The sequence below is a fragment of the Hemitrygon akajei genome, chromosome 7 (assembly GCF_048418815.1).
Source record: "Hemitrygon akajei chromosome 7, sHemAka1.3, whole genome shotgun sequence".
NCBI classification, from domain to species: domain Eukaryota; kingdom Metazoa; phylum Chordata; class Chondrichthyes; order Myliobatiformes; family Dasyatidae; genus Hemitrygon; species Hemitrygon akajei.
This window is the reverse complement of record NC_133130.1, coordinates 91,830,081-91,847,131: the sequence shown is the minus strand read 5'-3', so window position 1 is coordinate 91,847,131 and position 17,051 is coordinate 91,830,081. Positions and strand designations below refer to the sequence as shown.

Here is a 17,051-nt window from a genome sequence, read left to right as displayed (position 1 = left end):
AGAAAAGATATTCATCCCCTTTGTATTTACTACACTAAGTTTCTTCCGGTGCAATACCGTATATTACCTTATAAACTCACCCAATTTGTTGCTGTAGAAAATTGGAGGATCACCTGTTTCCAATGAATTCATGAAAATAAATACCCGCCCCCCCCGAAAGGTCCAACAGTATGGTAGATTTTCAACAGACCAAACCACAATGAAGACAAGTTCAGGAAATGATAATAGAGAAGCACAAATCTGGGGAAGGGTGCAAGACCATCTCAAAGGCACTGAATGTAATTCAGAGCTCAGTGCAGACCACTGTGAAAAAGTGGAAAAAATATGAAAAGTGATCTTCTACGGTACATCACAACCTGGTATGGAAGTTGTCCTGTCCAAGACCGGAAGAAGCTGCAGAAGATCGTGAACACAGCCCAGCACATCACACAAACCAATCTTCCGTCCTTGGACTCACTTTACACCGCACGCTGTCGGAGCAGTGCTGCCAGGATAATCAAGGACACGACCCACCCAGCCAACACACTTTTTGTCCCACTTCCCTCCGGGAGAAGGTTCAGGAGCATGAAGACTCGTACGGCCAGATTTGGGAGCAGCTTCTTTCCAACTGTGATAAGACTGCTGAACAGATCCTGACCCGGATCTGAGCCGTACCTTCCAAATATCCGGACCTGACTTGCACTACCTTTTCTATTTATGATTTATAATTTAAATTTTTATTATATTTACTTCAATTTGTACTTAAAGGAGCGTGAAGTGCAGAATCAAATATTGCTGTGATGATTGTACGTTCTAGTATCAATTGTTTGGTGACAATAAAAGTAAAGTAAAACACAGCCACACTGCCTAGGTCAGACTGCCCTCTAAACTTAGTCACTAGACAAGAATGGCACTTGTAATGATGGCCACAGCCGTGCCAACAGTCACTCTGTGGGAGCTGCAGAAGTCTGCAACTGGAGATGAAGTCCATGGCTTCACAATCTCTAAGGCCTTGCACAAAATGGATATTTATGGAAGAGTGGCAAGGAAGAAGCCCTGGCTAAAAAAAAACATATTCTTACCTGTGAAGACTTTGCAAAGTGTCACTTAGAAGATACTGTAAAGATGTGGAAGGAGGCTTTGTGGTTGGATGCGACTGAAGTGTAACTTTCTGTCCTCGACACCAAGGACATTATGTGTGATGTAAATTTAATAACTGCACACCAGCCAGGCAACACTGCTGTAAAGTACGGCGGAGGTAGCATCATACTACAGGGATGCTTTTCAGCAGCAGAGATTGGAAATTGGGTGAGGGTAAATGAAAAGATGAATGTTTTTAAATACAGAGGGATCCTGGATGAAAAACCTGCTCGCCTCTGCCAGAAAGCTTAAACTGGGGAGGAAGTTTGTCTTTCAGCAGGGCAACGACCCAAAGCACAGAGCCAGAGGAACCATGGAGTGGTTTCAGATGAAGAAAATTGATATCCTTGTGTGGCCCAGTCAGAGTCCTGACCTTAACCTGATCAAACGTCTCTGGCAAGACCTCAAGATTGCTGTTCAGTGTCGCTCCCCAATTAACCTGGCACAGCTTGAACAATTTTGCAAGGAGGAATGGGTAAATCTTGCTCCATCACATTGTGCAAAACTAATAGAGACTTATTCAAGACTATTAGCTGTAATAGCTGCAAGAGGTGGTACAACTAAATACTGCGCAAAGTGGGATGAATACTTTTGAACTGCTGACATGTCAGTTTTTGATTTTTTAGTTTTTCATGCTTTACAACTTTCCCTTTTTTTAGGCTCTACTGTGTAAATAAAAGGAGCATGTGATTCACACATTAAAGATATCCCAGTTGAATTGATCAAAATCCCCATTTGGAATACTCATTTACGTGAAATAAGGGTTGGGAGCTGAATACTTTTTCAAGGCACAGTAGGTAGTAGAAACAGGGGTGAATTGATTGGAACGTGTGGAGCCCGAGTCAGATTAGTGTGTTAACATGCTTGAAGGTCAACATGGATTCCAGAGGCCGAGAGGCCTGTTTCCTTGCTGTATAACTCTGACTGCTTTGGGCAAAGGGCAGGAGAAAGAAATGAATTTCTGGACATTGTTCCACAGCTGCAGAGTGTATAACCACAGAAAACAAAATAAACTGGAAATAGAACAATGTTAAGATGGGACAGAAGTGCACATGACGCTGAAATCACTGACCGGCGATCCTCTGTTCATGGACTGGTTAAATGGCAGCATGAGAGAGAAATTAAAGAGAATTTGCATTCAGTTAGCCACAATGTCCCATTCTCAGCTTACAATAAGAGCACAACATGTCAACTGTTCCATCTAATTTTATTTTAATTATGTACAAGTCTAATGCCTTTAAGTGATTTCTGAAATGGAATTATTGAGCTCTGCGGCAATTCTGACAATTGACAAGACAAGCCTTTCACTTTACAACAGCCAGCTCACCGTGCTTTTAGTTTATTGCTTCCTGTCAGGGCTATGAGTTCTGAGACAGCGTTTTACAGCATCCCATTCAACTCAAACATTCATCTGCTTGCTCAAAATGCACTAACCTGAAGGAGACCATTCAGCCCCTCATTCAGAATCGGACTTACTATCACTGACTTAGAGGACATTAAATTTGTTGTTTTGTGGCAACAGTGCAAAGGTATAAAATTTCTATAATTTACAAAAATCAACAAATAGTGAAAAACGAGGAAATAACAGCGTAAAGTTCATGGACCATTCAGTAATCTGATGGAGGGAAAGAAGCAGTTTCTGAATCATGAAATGAAGGCATGCAGGTGCCTGCAGCTCCTCCTCGAGGAGAGGGTATGAGCTCCTCCTCGAGGAGAGGGTATGAGCTCCTCCTCGAGGAGAGGGTATGAGCTCCTCATTGACCAAGGTTGAAATTTACCTCATTACCATTGCTTCTTGGTATCCCTATTAGACAAAAAAAATCTTTCCTTCCCCACCCTGAAAATGCTCACTTATTCCTTAGAATTTTGGGAACCAGCATCCCACTGCTCAACTATTTACTTACTCCAGGTCTAAATGCCCCCTTCATAACCAGTCCCCACCCACCCGCCCATCCTCCTGTAACAATTTCTCTCCATTTAGCCAATCCTTCTGGTGTTTTAAACACATCTATCCTTTGCACATCCTTCAGCCTTACAAACACAAGGGAATACAAGCCACGTACATGCACCTATCCTCAGACGGCTGTCGTCTGAGTGGTCAGATCAGAGTGGTGATCTTAAAGGTTTAGCTCTTCGAAGCTCCAGCAAAGGGAGGCTTCACTCAGGGAAAGCAAATGAAAAAGCTCAAGTTTTTTTCCCCTCCCTTCTTCTTTGTATCTTCTCATCTAGGACAGTAGAGATGCCAGTGAAATGCTCCTCTTGTGGGATGTGGGGAGGAAGGGAGACCTCCAGTGTCCCTGATGACTGCAGCTGCAAGAAGTGCATCCAACAAACTGCCTTAAGGAGTTGGAGCTGAAACTGGATGAACTTTGCATCATTGGGAGGCTGAGGGAGTGATAGAGAGAACATATAGAGAGGTAGTTACACCCTAGGTGCAGGACACGAGAAACTGGGTGACAGTCAGGAAGGGGAAAGGGGGTAAGGAGCCAGTGCAGAGAACCCCTCTGGCCATCCCCCTCAACAACAGGTCTGTCACTTTGGATACTGTTGTGGAGGGGGGGGTGTTGACTTAACAGAGGAAGGACTCGGTGGCCGGGTTTTGGCACTGAGTCTGGCTTTGTGACTCAGAAGGGAAGGGGAAGGAGCACGCTGTGGCAATAGGGGAATTGTTACCTAGGGGAATGGACAGGAGGCTCTGAGGGCAAGAACGAGATTCCCAGATGGTCTGTTGCCTCCCGGGTGCCAGGGTTCAGGATATCTCAGATCGAGTCCTCAGCATTAAGTGGGAGGATGAACAGCCAGAGGTCATGGTCTATGTTGATACCAATGACATGGTTTAGATGAGTGCTGAAGGAGTTTGGTGCTAAGTTAAAGGGCAGGACCTCCGGGGTTATGATCTCAGGATTGCTACCCATGCCATGTGCTAGTGAGGCCAGAACTAGGAAGATTATACAATATAATACGTGGCTAAGCAGTTGGTATGTGGGGGTTGGTGGAGCGGGGGAGAGAGCATAAGATTTTTGGATCATTGAGCTCTCTTCCAGGGAATGTGCAACGTGTACAGAGGGGACAGTTTGCATCTGAACTGGAGGGGGGCTAATAACCTGGGAGGATATTGCATGGTGGGGTTTAAACTCGAGTTACAGGGGGATGAGAACCAGAGTGCCAGAACAGTTAGTGGAGAGGTTGTGCAGGCAGATGTTGGTAAAACTTCAGACAAAGTTAGGCTGAGCATGGTGCGACAAAATCGAGAAGGGTAAATCGAGGACTGAAGGTGTTATGTTTGAATGCCCACAGTATACAGAGGAACATGCAGCACAGTTACAGGTTGGCATGTATGATGCTGTGGGCATCACTGAATCATGGCTGAAAGAAGATTATAGCCGGGAACTTAATGTCCAAGGATACACATTGTCTCAAAAGGACAGGCAGGAAGGCAGCGGTTGGTAAAAAATCAAATCAAATCATTAGAAAGAGGTGATCTAAGGTTGGAAGGTGTTGAATTATTGTGGATAGAGCTAAGGAACTGCAAGTGTTAAAAAGACCCTGATGGGAGATGTACACAGACCCCCAAACACTAGTTAAGATGTGGTCTACAAATTACAATGGGAGATAGGTAATGCATACCAAAAGGGCAATGTTACAATAGTTACGGAAATCCTCAGGAGGGAGAGTTTCTTGAGTGCCGACGAGATGGCTTTTTACAGCAGCTCCTGGTTGAGCCCACTAGGGGATCAGCTATTCTGGATTGGATGTTGAACAAAGAACCAGAATTGATAGAGAGCCTAAGGTAAAAGAACCTTTAGAGGCAAGTGAGGGGGTGGGGGAGCGAGGGAGGGTGGGGGGGGTGAGAGAGAGATGAAAAGAGGGAGACAGAGAATGGGCAGGAGGAGGGAAATGGGAGGCAGAGACAGAGAAAACGTGAGGTAAGTGAGTGAGGAAGTGAAAAACCTGTCAAATGTTTGTTAAGGTTACGATTAAATTATTTCAAGCAATACTATTTTCTGTCTAATTATGTACCAGGGACTAGGATACATCTAAGGGAAAGAGGCTGTTGTTTGAAAAGGCTGTATTTCTTTAAGGATACATTCAGTGTAAGTGTGAGACCTCTGTGAGGCTCCCCCTACTTCTTTGTTTTCTCCCCTGGCATGAGGGTAAACACCTCACTTCACTGTGGAAACTAACTTTTCTTCAATTACCTGCAAAGGTTCCCAAAGAAAGCACCAGCATAAATTTGTACCACATGCCAGTTTAGTACATCTCCTAATTTAAAGCTGTTGTGTTTTAATTACGTAATAACATTTGTTAATAATTGACTTAACATCTGAGTGAGGATTTAAGTTACAAAGAATGAACACACTACGACTATGACAAATTAACCCTTTGGTCTCCAAAGCAGAACCACAGGTGATTTAGAGTTTTCTCAAAAACTTGGTGTTAATAGAATCAGAATCATAGAATCATACAGCATAGAAAATAAACACTTTCCCCCCACCTCATCCAGTATTGACTGTGATGCCAATCAACACTAGTCCTATTGCCCTAGCCTTATCTATCCAAGTACCAATCAAGATGCTTTTAAAAACCTTCACCATTTCCTCTGGCACCTTATTCCATATACTCACCAGCCTCTGTGGGAAAAGTTTATCACTCACATCTCCCTAATTTTCTCCTCTTTCCCTGCTCTGGGAAAAAAAAGACTAATTATCTACTCTCTATCAATGCACCTCATGATTTTATAAACTTCTATAAGGTCACCCCTTAATTCCTATATTCCAGTGGGAATAACCCAGCTTATTCAACCTCTCCTTAGAACTATAGTCCTCCATGATTTGGGATGAGCAAGAGCCAAAGAAAGAGGCAAAATGTGTGAATAAAATTATATTGCATTAAACAAGTTTAAGGTTTTGCATACAAGCTTAAACACATTTGGTGTTGGCCTTTGGTGTTAAACGCATTTGATGTTTACCAAAACAAAACATCATGGAGAAATTTTTCCTAAGCCTAAGGCAATGATCAAATCTCGATTTTAATTAAAAATGAGAATTTAATGCATAAAAAATAAATACATTTTAAAATAAAAAATGGGAACTTGGTTAAGATATGTCAGGCAAGCTATGTTCAGATTTGAGATTTGGAAATTAAAAAATAACTAACTGTGCAATATACTGTGATGTGTCTGGGAATTATATTTTGCTGCTGCTGTTCTCTGTGCCTTATGGCACATTGGGCGGCAACCTTTTGCCATTCCCTTCGCATTTGTCTGTTTTTTACAAGGCCAAGTTGCCAGCTTGGATTTGAACCTGGGACCACTCGCTTCAAAGTCTCTGCACCATCAGCTGGCTACCTGGGACCTTGCTGGGACTTAAAGTAATCAAACAAGAACATGCTCCTAACCTGACCTTGGTGAAGTCTTCCCAAAGCTCCTGAATAAGATGCAACAGTAATTTTAATCGTACATTCTCAATCACAAACGGGGAAGTAATACCCCCAAAGAGGATGTGTTCCAAAGTTTTTTTGAATGGGCTTAAGCTAGGTGGGTATAACTCACCAGCACATATGAGTTTAGTTTTGATGTTAAAGTCAAAAAACATAGGAAATTAAGTAACTACTTTCTCTCTGCTAATTGTGTCCTCTCTCTGATCATTTCAAGGGAAATTCCTTTGACAACCTTCCCAATGCCTGAAACATGAAGGGACAAGCCTCGATCCACAGATTGAGTTGGAGTTCAGCTGAAATCCAAAAGTCAGTTTACATCAGATGATGCACATGTCATGACCCTAAGATACCCAAGTGTGTGCGCAGATGTGATTGATTGTGAGTGAGACAAGACGACCCGAACACATGTTAAATTTGCACTGAAGAACCAGAGTTACCTGACAACAGCACATTGTGAAGTGGTTAATGTGCTACAGGGGAGATGGACAGATTTTGAAATGATCAAGACTGAAGCTATACATGTGCTGATGTTTTTTTAAGGACCTTTAGTTCTGTAATCACTTACAGAAATACTGGAAGTTAACTTTGTTCGAGAGACGTTTCTATGCTGGTTCAATTGGTTGTCTGTTTATTATTTACTGTAGATTGCAAAACAAAGATGAACTGGACCAAACTCTTAAACTGGCGGAGACAAAGGAATATGAGCAACTGATCACAAGACTGGCAGTCTGCAGGAAGAATGTGCTAGAACTATGTAAGTGATCTGTGTGGGGAAGGTAATGCAAGCAATAGCCTCTGCTGTGAAGTGCTAATCTGGACGGAGCTAAAAAAGTCACCTGCTGTCTTCAATGGCTGCGTTGTGTTTGAGCACTGTGAAAACCATTAGTGGACACTGGCTGAGGGTTAAAGCTAGCCTCATGGAAGTCTTGCTCTGGCATAAGCAAAGTGAGAAGATAAAAGTAAGTTTATTATCAAAGTGTGGACTCTTTGTCACCATATGATATCCTGAGGTTCATTTTCTAGCAGGCATTCACAATAAAACAAAGAACTACAATAGGATCAGTGAAAAACTGCACGCAAAGACTGACAAAACAACCAACGTGCAAAAGACAAACTGTGCAAATACAAATAAACGCACACCAAATAATAAATAAATAACTGAGAACATGAGCTTTAGCGTTCTTGAAAGTGCGTTTGTAGGTTGTGTAGTCAGTTCAGTGTTGAGGCGAGTGAAGCTATCCACACTGATTCAGAAGCTTGGTGGTTGAGGAGTAATTACTGTTCCTTAACCCGGTGGTGTGGGTACCCTGAGGCGCCCTCCCAATGGCAGGAAAAGAACAGACCAAGTACCTTCCCACAGGCTCCAGAAACCTAGGGCTGTCAGGAGTATGTCATCTATCGCCGTTATTGAGGGTAGAATTTTGTACTCTGACTCTTTCATGCAACTATCAGCTGCTGCTCATTTAGTCTTGTCCAAGTTGTGGCCTCCCCACGACAGGAAGTATATTGAGGCCTTAGAGAGGGTGCAGAAGAGGCTTACCAGGATGCCATCTGGTTTAGAGGACATCTTCTATCATGAGAGGTTGGACAAACCTGGGTTATCTTCTCTGGGTGGCGGAGGCTGAGGGGAGATCTGAAAGAAGTTTCTAAGGTTAAGAGAGGCATAAATAGAGTAGACAGGGAGCATCCTTTTCCCAGGGTAGAATTGTCTAACACTAGAGGACATGTATGAAGGTGAGAGGGGTTAGTTTTTACTCAGACAGTGGTAGATGTCTAGAAAGCATTGACTGGTATGGTGGTAGAGGCAAATACATTAGAGGCTTTTAAGAGAGATTTAGATATGCACATGAATATGAGGGAGATGGAAGGATATGGACATTGTGTAGGTAGGAGGGATTAGTGTTTGGGATTTGATTTACTTTTTAGCTGGCCTGGCACAACTGTGTAGGCTCCTGTGCTGTACTGTTCTATGTTCTATGTAAGTACTATTAAAGTAATACACCACATTAAAATGGGCATCATTTTTCACACACAGGCTTAGGCATTTAGTAACAAGTCACTGTTCTGAGAGGCATCAACAACCCTGGTCGCGACATCACTGCAACAAGGCCGAGGAAACAGCAGATGGGCCTACCTCCTGGTCTCACTGTCTTCACCACAGCCATCAAGGCTAACTGCAGCACCAACATCAACTCCACCACACACTGGGAACTGAACCTGTGAGCTTCCAGCCGTTTGGCTTCTCAGAAGACCAAGCAGGTACTTCTACAGCATTTGGCCATTGAGAAAAGCCAGGGAGCCTTGCATTCCAATCCCCAGAGCTGCAAGATGTCAACTCAGCACAAGCAGAAGGTCTGGGATATGGCCAATCAATTAGAATCTCCAGACCCGCAGATCATCAGAGAATTACTAAAGAAACTCATAACACTGGACATATCAGCAGATCCATTTGCTTCCACAGAAATACATTCAAACCTTTTTCTGTGGAATACATCTGGTTTGCCTGAGAGTTTCCCTCATCCTTGGAAGTGTCTACAATAACAAAAGCACCATTACAAAGATTTCACACCACCAACATAGTCCAACAAGACACAGAGGGGATGGTCACACTTACCCGCCTGCCCTCCAGAAACTGTAGAGCTCTTCCAATGTTGTTCACCCAGTGAATGCGTTTTAACTTACGACCTTGTTCAACGGGCTGCCAAAATGGAACAGAAGTTAATTGTAACTATAATTCTTTCTCTGTAATTTGCAAAGTGTGCATTGAAATATTTTAGTAAACAATTTCAGAGGTTTCTCCACCCCTGAACTGAGCGAAGGGCGCTGAGTAGGCTACGGTCAATTATGGATAACTCTGAACATCCTCTACATAGCACCATCCAGAGACAGAGAAGCAGTTTCAGCGACAGGTTACTATCGATGCAATGCTCCTCAGACAGGATGAAGAGGTCAATACTCCCCAATGCCATTAGGCTTTACAATTCTACCGCCAGGACTTAAGAACTTTTTAAAAGCTATTATTAATGCTTTTTGAGATAGTGATTTAGATGCATATCATATTTTTTTTTACTGAGTTAAGTATTGTATGTAATTAGTTTTGCTACAACAAGTGTATGGGACATTGGAAAAAAGTTGAATTTCCCCATGGGGATGAATAAAGTATCTATCTATCTATCTATCTATCTATCTATCTATCTATCTACAAGTTACAGCAGTGTCAAATTGCAGTTCTCCATTACACAGCAATTCACCAATCATCTCATTAAGTAGCGTTGGCTTCACTAGGCCTTCTGGAGTGCAATCAACCAGAGATTAAGCCTGGTCTGCACACGTGCACCATAGCAACAGAACAGAAGATGGTATGTTGTGACTTCAAAGCCTCTCTGCTAGCTGGATGGAGTAAGCCAGGACTGTGACAGAAGACTGTCTTTATGCAGGGACAGGTGTACATTTACAATCCAGTGATGCCAAATATCATAACCCAACAAAAAAAACACAGCTGACCAATAGAGAGCATGTCACCTAAACCTTTACTCCTACAGTACGTACTACGTGACTCACTTTGACATAACCTTCATAACTTGTGGATTCATCAACAAAAAGGGCAAGAGCAGAAGATGCTGATAAAACCACCATCACCAAACTTCCCTTTGAGTTACACCGCATCCCAGTACAGAGTTGTGGTCCAAGGCAAAAGTTTTGCACTTTCTTTTCAAGTAGATAGTAAACATTAGCCCAGATTCCAAGAAAGAATCTTTAAAGAAGCTGGATGCTACAACACAAAGAGGCTGTGACTCCTAGATCTTCCTTTATCTTGGCAACTATCCAACTGGATCTCCGCTCAGTATTAATCTGTATCCCCAAAACTACGAAGTTCTCCCTTTTATGATGTCTCATCCTTGGACACTAATGAGGTCATCAGCACCCAGACTAGTAGGACATTATTGGATCTCTTCTCTCATGGACGCTATGTCTAATGTTCTCACAAGTATTTCCAATGCTGATTATTGATAGGCTTGCAGGAATTGCAATTTCTGCAAAGCTTGACGCAATTTTTAAAAGTTTGCAGATTTAGAGAGATCAAGGGGCACATTGGACATTTGATGGTGATGGCACAATTTCACTCTCCTGTCAAAGTAAACAAATGGGATCTGATAACTTCCTAAGAAGAGGCAAAAGCAAGGAAGTCCTCCCCAAAGCTTTATAAATCACTGATTAGGGCATTAGATGGAGCATTATATTTAATTCGCAGCATTGTACTCTAGGAAGTTGTCAGTGACTTGGAGAAAATACAGATAGTATTTACTGAATTATTTTTATTTGTATTTTATTGAGACACAGTGTGGAATAGGCCCTTTTGGCCCTTCGAGCCACACCAGCCAGCAGCCCCAGTTTAACCCTAGCCTAATCACTGAACAATTTACGACAACCAACCGGTACGTCCTTGGACTGTGGGAGAAAATTGGAGCCCCTGGAAGAAACCCACACGGTCACAGGGAGAACATTCAAACTTCTTACAGTCAGCGGGAGGAATTGAACCTGGGCCGCTGGTACTGTAAAACGTTGAGCTAACCACTATGCTACTGTGCAGCCCTGTGCCAGAGTTGCAAGAATCCAGGTACACGGAGAGATTCGAGAAACCTGGGATATTTCCCCTTACAGAAGAAAAGGTTGATAGGAGAACATTTTTTAAAGGGTTTATGGTTTGGAAGGGTATTGAGGACTTCTACTAGCAGGAAGGTCAGCAAGCCACAGACGCATACTGTAGCTCAGACAAATGAGAAAGAAACAAAGGGTTGAAGAAAAATGTTAAGTTTGCAGGGTGAGTTGGGAATGTATTTACTGAAAGGATAGTGGAATCATATTAAATACTACCTTTCAAAAGGAGGGTTGGATAAATACTTGAAAGGGGAAAAGGGAATGAAGATAGAGAAATGATGAAGCAAATAGCCTCCAACTACAGTATAAAACGTTACATTCCTAAAACTCTCCATTTGAACGTGGTTAATGCCTGTACCATAATCTGAGCTTGCCTCAACTGCTGCAGTATTGCTTAGAATGTGTATTGAGAAGAAATCACTTGCTTTTTATGTTTATAATGTGCATTGTGGAGAGCTCTCTGGCTTCACACACAAAAATGCTGGAGGAACTCAGCAGGTCAGGCAGCATCTATGGGGAGCAAAAAAAAGAGTACAGTCGACATTTTGGGCCAAGATCCTTCAGCAGTACTCTTTTCCATAGATGCTGCCTGGCCTGCTGAATTCTTCCAGCTTTTTGCGTGTGTTACCTGGACTTCCAGCATCTGCAGATTTTCTCTTGTTTGAGATCACTGGCCTTTTTTGCTTACAACGTGCTTTGAGGAGCGATCACTGGCTTTTGTTGCTGAATTAAAAGGTAAAAAACTTACCAGTTTCTGTCCAGATAGAACCTCCAACAAAGCGAGTAACATCACTCCATCCTTAATATCTTCAAAGAGATCATTAACTATAATCGGAGGGTTACGCTGGAACAGAAGAGAGATAAAAACACTTAATCCATCGAAGATTGGTACTGCAATGTTTCTACGGCTAGAACATATAATCATACCCTTGCAGCAACAAAGATCACAGCGTACAAATGTAATTGTCATTGAGAAATTGCAATCTAATGTTTGAATTTTGAGATTCATTTGGTGGATACTCTGGAGGAGAAATTAATTCAAGATGAATGTACAAGTAGCATAGAGTACACTCACACACATTTAATGGGAACATCTAAAGCAGATTGTTCTTCCTTTCTCCTGCATCCTGAGCAAAGTCAAATCATCTTCAAAGTGCCTATAAATCGAACAAGACCTGAGTCTTACAGCGGAGATACAAGCCTTTAAGGTTACCAAGTCTGCGCCAATCCTCAAGCACAGACCAGTTTAACACTAATCCCATTTCATCCGTGTGCAATTAGATCCTCGATTTCTTCACTTGTAGACCCCAGTCAGTTCAGATTGGCAAAGAACTGCACAATCTCCATCGGCACAAGAGCACTGCAGGGACGTGCGCTTAACCCCCGCCCTGCTCGCTCTACTCCTCTGACTGTGCGGCTGGGTATAGATCCAACACCGTATACAAGTTTGCTGATGACTCCACTGTTGTGGGCTGTATCAAAAGTGTTGATGAATCAGCATACAGGAGGGAGACTGAAAATTTGGCCGTGTGGCCTAATAACAACAACCTCACTCAATGTCAATAAGACCAAGGAACTGATTGAAGACTTCAGGAGAGGGGAAACCAAAGGTCTATGAGCCAGTAATCATGGGAGGATTAGAGGTGGAGAGGATCAGTAACTTTAAATTCCTGTGTGTTACTATCTCAGAGGGCCTGTCCTCCATCATATTAATATAATTATAAAGAAAGCATGACAGCACTTCTACTTCCTCAGGGGTCTGTGGAGATTCGGCGAGTCATCAAAACTCTTGGCAAACTTCTATAGATATACAGTATGGTGGAAAGTGTGCTTACTAGCTGCATTACGGCCTGGTATGGGAACAGCAATGCCTTAGAAATCCTATAAAAGGTAGTGGATTCAGCCCAGTACATCACAGCTAAAGCCCTCCCAAACACTGAGCACATCTACATGAAACGTTGCTGTGGAAAAGCAGCACCCATCAGAGATCCTCTCCACCCAGGCCATGCTCTTTTCTCACTGCTGCCATCAGATAGAAGGTCCAGGAGCCTCAGGACCCACACCACCAGGTTCAGAAACAGTTACTACCCCTCAACCATCAGGCTCTTGAACAAAAGGGGATACAGTAACCACATTCAATTTAGGACTCTGTTATATTGTTATTTCATACTCATTATTTATTGCTATTTATTTATATCTGCAATTGCACAGTTTGTTTACAGTTCCTAATGGTTACAGTTTAGAGATTCTGTTTACAGTTACTATTCTATAGATTTGCTAAGTATAGTATGCCCGCAGAAAAAGAATCTCAGGGTTGTATGTGGTGACATGTATGTACTCTGATAATAAATTTTACTTTGACTTTGAACTTATTTTCCCAAGAATTGTACAAACATTCTTGTTCTACCACTCACTTACATACGGGGGGAGGGGAGGATTCACAGTGTCAAATTAACCTATGCAGAACTGGGCTGAGAAGTGGCAGATGGACTTCAACCCAGGTAAGTGTGAAGTGGTTCATTTTGGTAGGTCCAATTTGAAGGTAGAATATACGTAATATATTAATGGTAAGACTCTTGTCAGTGTGGAGGATTTGAGAGATTTTGGGGTCTGTGTCCATAGGACACTCAAAGCTGCTATGCAGGTTGACAGGTCTATGGTGTGTTGGCATTCATCAAGCGTGGGATTGACTTCAAGAGCCGTGAGGTAATGTTACAGCTATGTAAGACCTTGGTCACACCCCACTTGCAGTACTGTGTTCAGTTCTGGTCACCTCACTACAGGAAGGATGTGGATACTGTAGAGAGAGTGCAGAGGAGATTTACAAGGACATTGCCTGGATTGGAGGGTTGAGTGAACTTGGCCTTTTCTCCTTGGAGCAACGGAGGACGAGAGTGGACCTGATAGAGGTGTATAAGATCAATGCCCCTCATCATTGTGTGGATAGTCAGAGGCTTTTTTCCCCCAGGGCTGAAGTGGCTAACACGAGGGGGCATAGTTTTAAGGTGCTTGGAAATAGGTACCGAGGGGATGTCAGGGGTAAGTTTTTCACACAGAGAGTGGTGGATGCGTGGAATGCACTGCCGCAGCCATGGTGGAAGTGGATACAACAGAGTATTTTAAGAGCCTCTTAGATAGGTACATGGAGCTTAGAAAAATAGACGGCCATGTGCTAGGGAAATTTTGGCAGTTTCTAGAGTAGGTTGCATGGTCAGCACAACATTGTGGGCCGAAGGGCCTGTAATGTGCTGTAGATTTCTGTGTTCTACCAACAACCCACGCATCTTTGGGATGTGGGAGGAAACTGAAGCAGCTCAGGGAGAGGTGGGGAAAGTCTCTGACATCGGACAGAGGATAATGTAGGCATCAGGTGATCAAACAGAGAGTCACAAGGAAGATCGCCAGAGTGGAAATTTCAGAGAGGATTCAGAAGATTGCTAGGATGAATAGTGAGGACAAAGAATTGCCAAAGGAAATAGTCTGTGGAAAACCAAGCACCAGCCGGCCAGGATTGATTCATAACAACTTCACTGTCACGACCACTTTGGTAGCTGCTGAAAATGCAGTCCTGCTTTAAAATTGCAATTTCAGCTGCAGCAGATGGCAAGAGTTAATGAGGGCATGTGCAGATGTTGTATACACTGCTACACCTGGGTTCAGGCAGGGGAATTACTCCATGGTATCCTGCTGTAGGCCCTTTCCTTTCCCTCTTCCTCCCGATGTGTTAATCAGGCTGCTTACTGACTAAAGTACCCTTGCCTGGATGCAACTGGTTTCTGCAAAACTCGTCAAGTCCCCATTGAACCAGGATGTCCAGACTAAGTTGTGTGGACCAATGCGGCCGATACCCACGAGGGCAATCGAATGCAGACTTCCACCTTGAGCTCCTGCCTCTGTAAAGGATGTGAAGCAAGTGGGCAGAGGGAGGTGGGGGAAAATGCCTCAAGAGTGGAACAGATGGAGGCTGGGGATACTGGATAGATGATTTGAAGATTGAACTGCAGGAGGGTTGGGGTGGGGGTAAAAAGATCGAGTTTCAGAGATGATACCATCAGCGTGGATTGGGAAGGGCAGATGAGGTAAAGTGAAATGGATGGCTAAGGAAATCAGTAGTATGAGGTTTTGAGAAATCCCATGGGCCTCCGCACTTTGGAACAACATAGAATCAGAGCAATGGCTGGAGCAAATCACTCAACAACTCACCAGCAAGTGCTGGATGTTTCCATATGGGTAAGGTGTGGTTACGGGGCCTTTCCTGTGGCTGAATGCCTATTCAAGCTGGGCCCGAATAAGGACATTAGCTTGAACACTGATCCCCCCCCCAACCCCCAAATTAGCGGCTCCACTGTCAAATCAACACTGCACACTGAACTAATGTCATGATATAACTGCTCTGCACATTTCCAGCAAGTGCACCCCTCTGCACGTGCTAATGCCTTCACCAGAATGCTGCCTGGTTCAGTCCACCTCACAGGTACTGTGTTCAGTTCAGGTCACCTCATTATAGGGAGGACGTGAGAGGGCGAGAGGAGATTTACTTATGAAGATAGGATGAGCAAGCTACCGTTTTCCTCTTTGCAGCCAAGGATGAGAGGCAACTTGACAGAGGCAGAGACCAAGTGGATAGTCAGAGACTTTTCCCAGGGCAGAAATGGCTAATACAACGGGCATAATTTTAAGGTGGTTGAATAAAGTTTAGAGGGGTTGTCAGAGATAATCTATTTACACAGAGAGTGGTTGGTGCATGGAATACCCTTCCATGGCAGATATAGTACATTAGGGGCATTTGAGGACCTCTTAGGCTCATGGATGATGAAGAATGGAGAGTTATGTAGGAAAGAAGGATTAGATTGGCCTGAAGAGTTAATTAAAAGGTTGGCACAACATCATGGGCCAAAGGGCCTGTACTGTGCTGTAATGTTCTATGTTCTGTGTTCAATTACATTTCTGCTGGGTCAATTCTGGAGATTTAACGGGATTCAAAGTGCCTGAGAAACGACTGCTCTGATCCCAATTTCTCCGTCTCCTGGTTCAAGAGTTAAGTATATTACTGGTGGGCCTCTGAGGAGCAGTGAAAGAGAATTACACAAGAGGACTCAGGAGCATTGACTTGTCTAATGGCTTGTTTCACTTTCACTCACAACCTCCTTTTCAAGAGCACTGGATAATGCAAAATAGGTTCTTACTGCATTTAAAAAGCCGTCCGATGTCCTGGGATTTTATTTCTGAATTGCTCTAGAAGCAGCAAAGAACCTTCCAAATAGCAGGCAGTGTCCATGGAGGCAAAGACAGTTGATGGGCTAGTTGAAATCCTTTGCAGCATCTCAAAGTGGCTGAGGTGAAGTACTTATTATTTTATAAGTTTTTATCTCAAGGAACAGCAGAGTAACAAGCCCTTCTGGCCCTCCCAATTACACCTATGTGATCAATTAACTTACTAACCTAATTAGTAGGTCTTTTGAACGTGGGAGGAAAAAAAAGAGCACCTGGAGGAAACCCAGGTGGTTACGGGGAGAACGTACAAACTCCTCACAGGCAGATGGGAATTGAAGCCAAGTATCTGGAGCAGTAATAACATTACACTAACTGCTACGGTACCACGCCACTCCAGAACTCTCGAGTAAATGCATAAATTTGGGGAAAGCCTCCATTTATTCAGCAGGTAGAGAAGCTTCACCCTCACATGGGAGTTTGAAAGGGCTCACTTCTGATGAATACAGAAGCCCTTGGGGCCCCGAGTAAGAAGGCTCTAACTTATAGTGATTACCATACGTAAACTGGGAACATGGGCAAAAACTTAAATCAGACAAGTGGATTTTGGGAAATTAAATCTG

The 17,051-nt window shown here is 43.2% G+C and overlaps 1 protein-coding gene across 1 annotated transcript in view; it reads right to left on the bottom strand.

Moving 5' to 3' along the window:
- Positions 1-17,051, bottom strand: part of LOC140730671 (nesprin-1-like) — a 626,730-nt gene that overhangs the window by 538,514 nt on the left and 71,165 nt on the right. Inside the window, 3 exon segments of the mRNA XM_073051428.1 lie at positions 2,192-2,212; positions 9,173-9,256; positions 11,966-12,061. Coding sequence (XP_072907529.1) covers positions 2,192-2,212; positions 9,173-9,256; positions 11,966-12,061 — 201 coding nt within the window.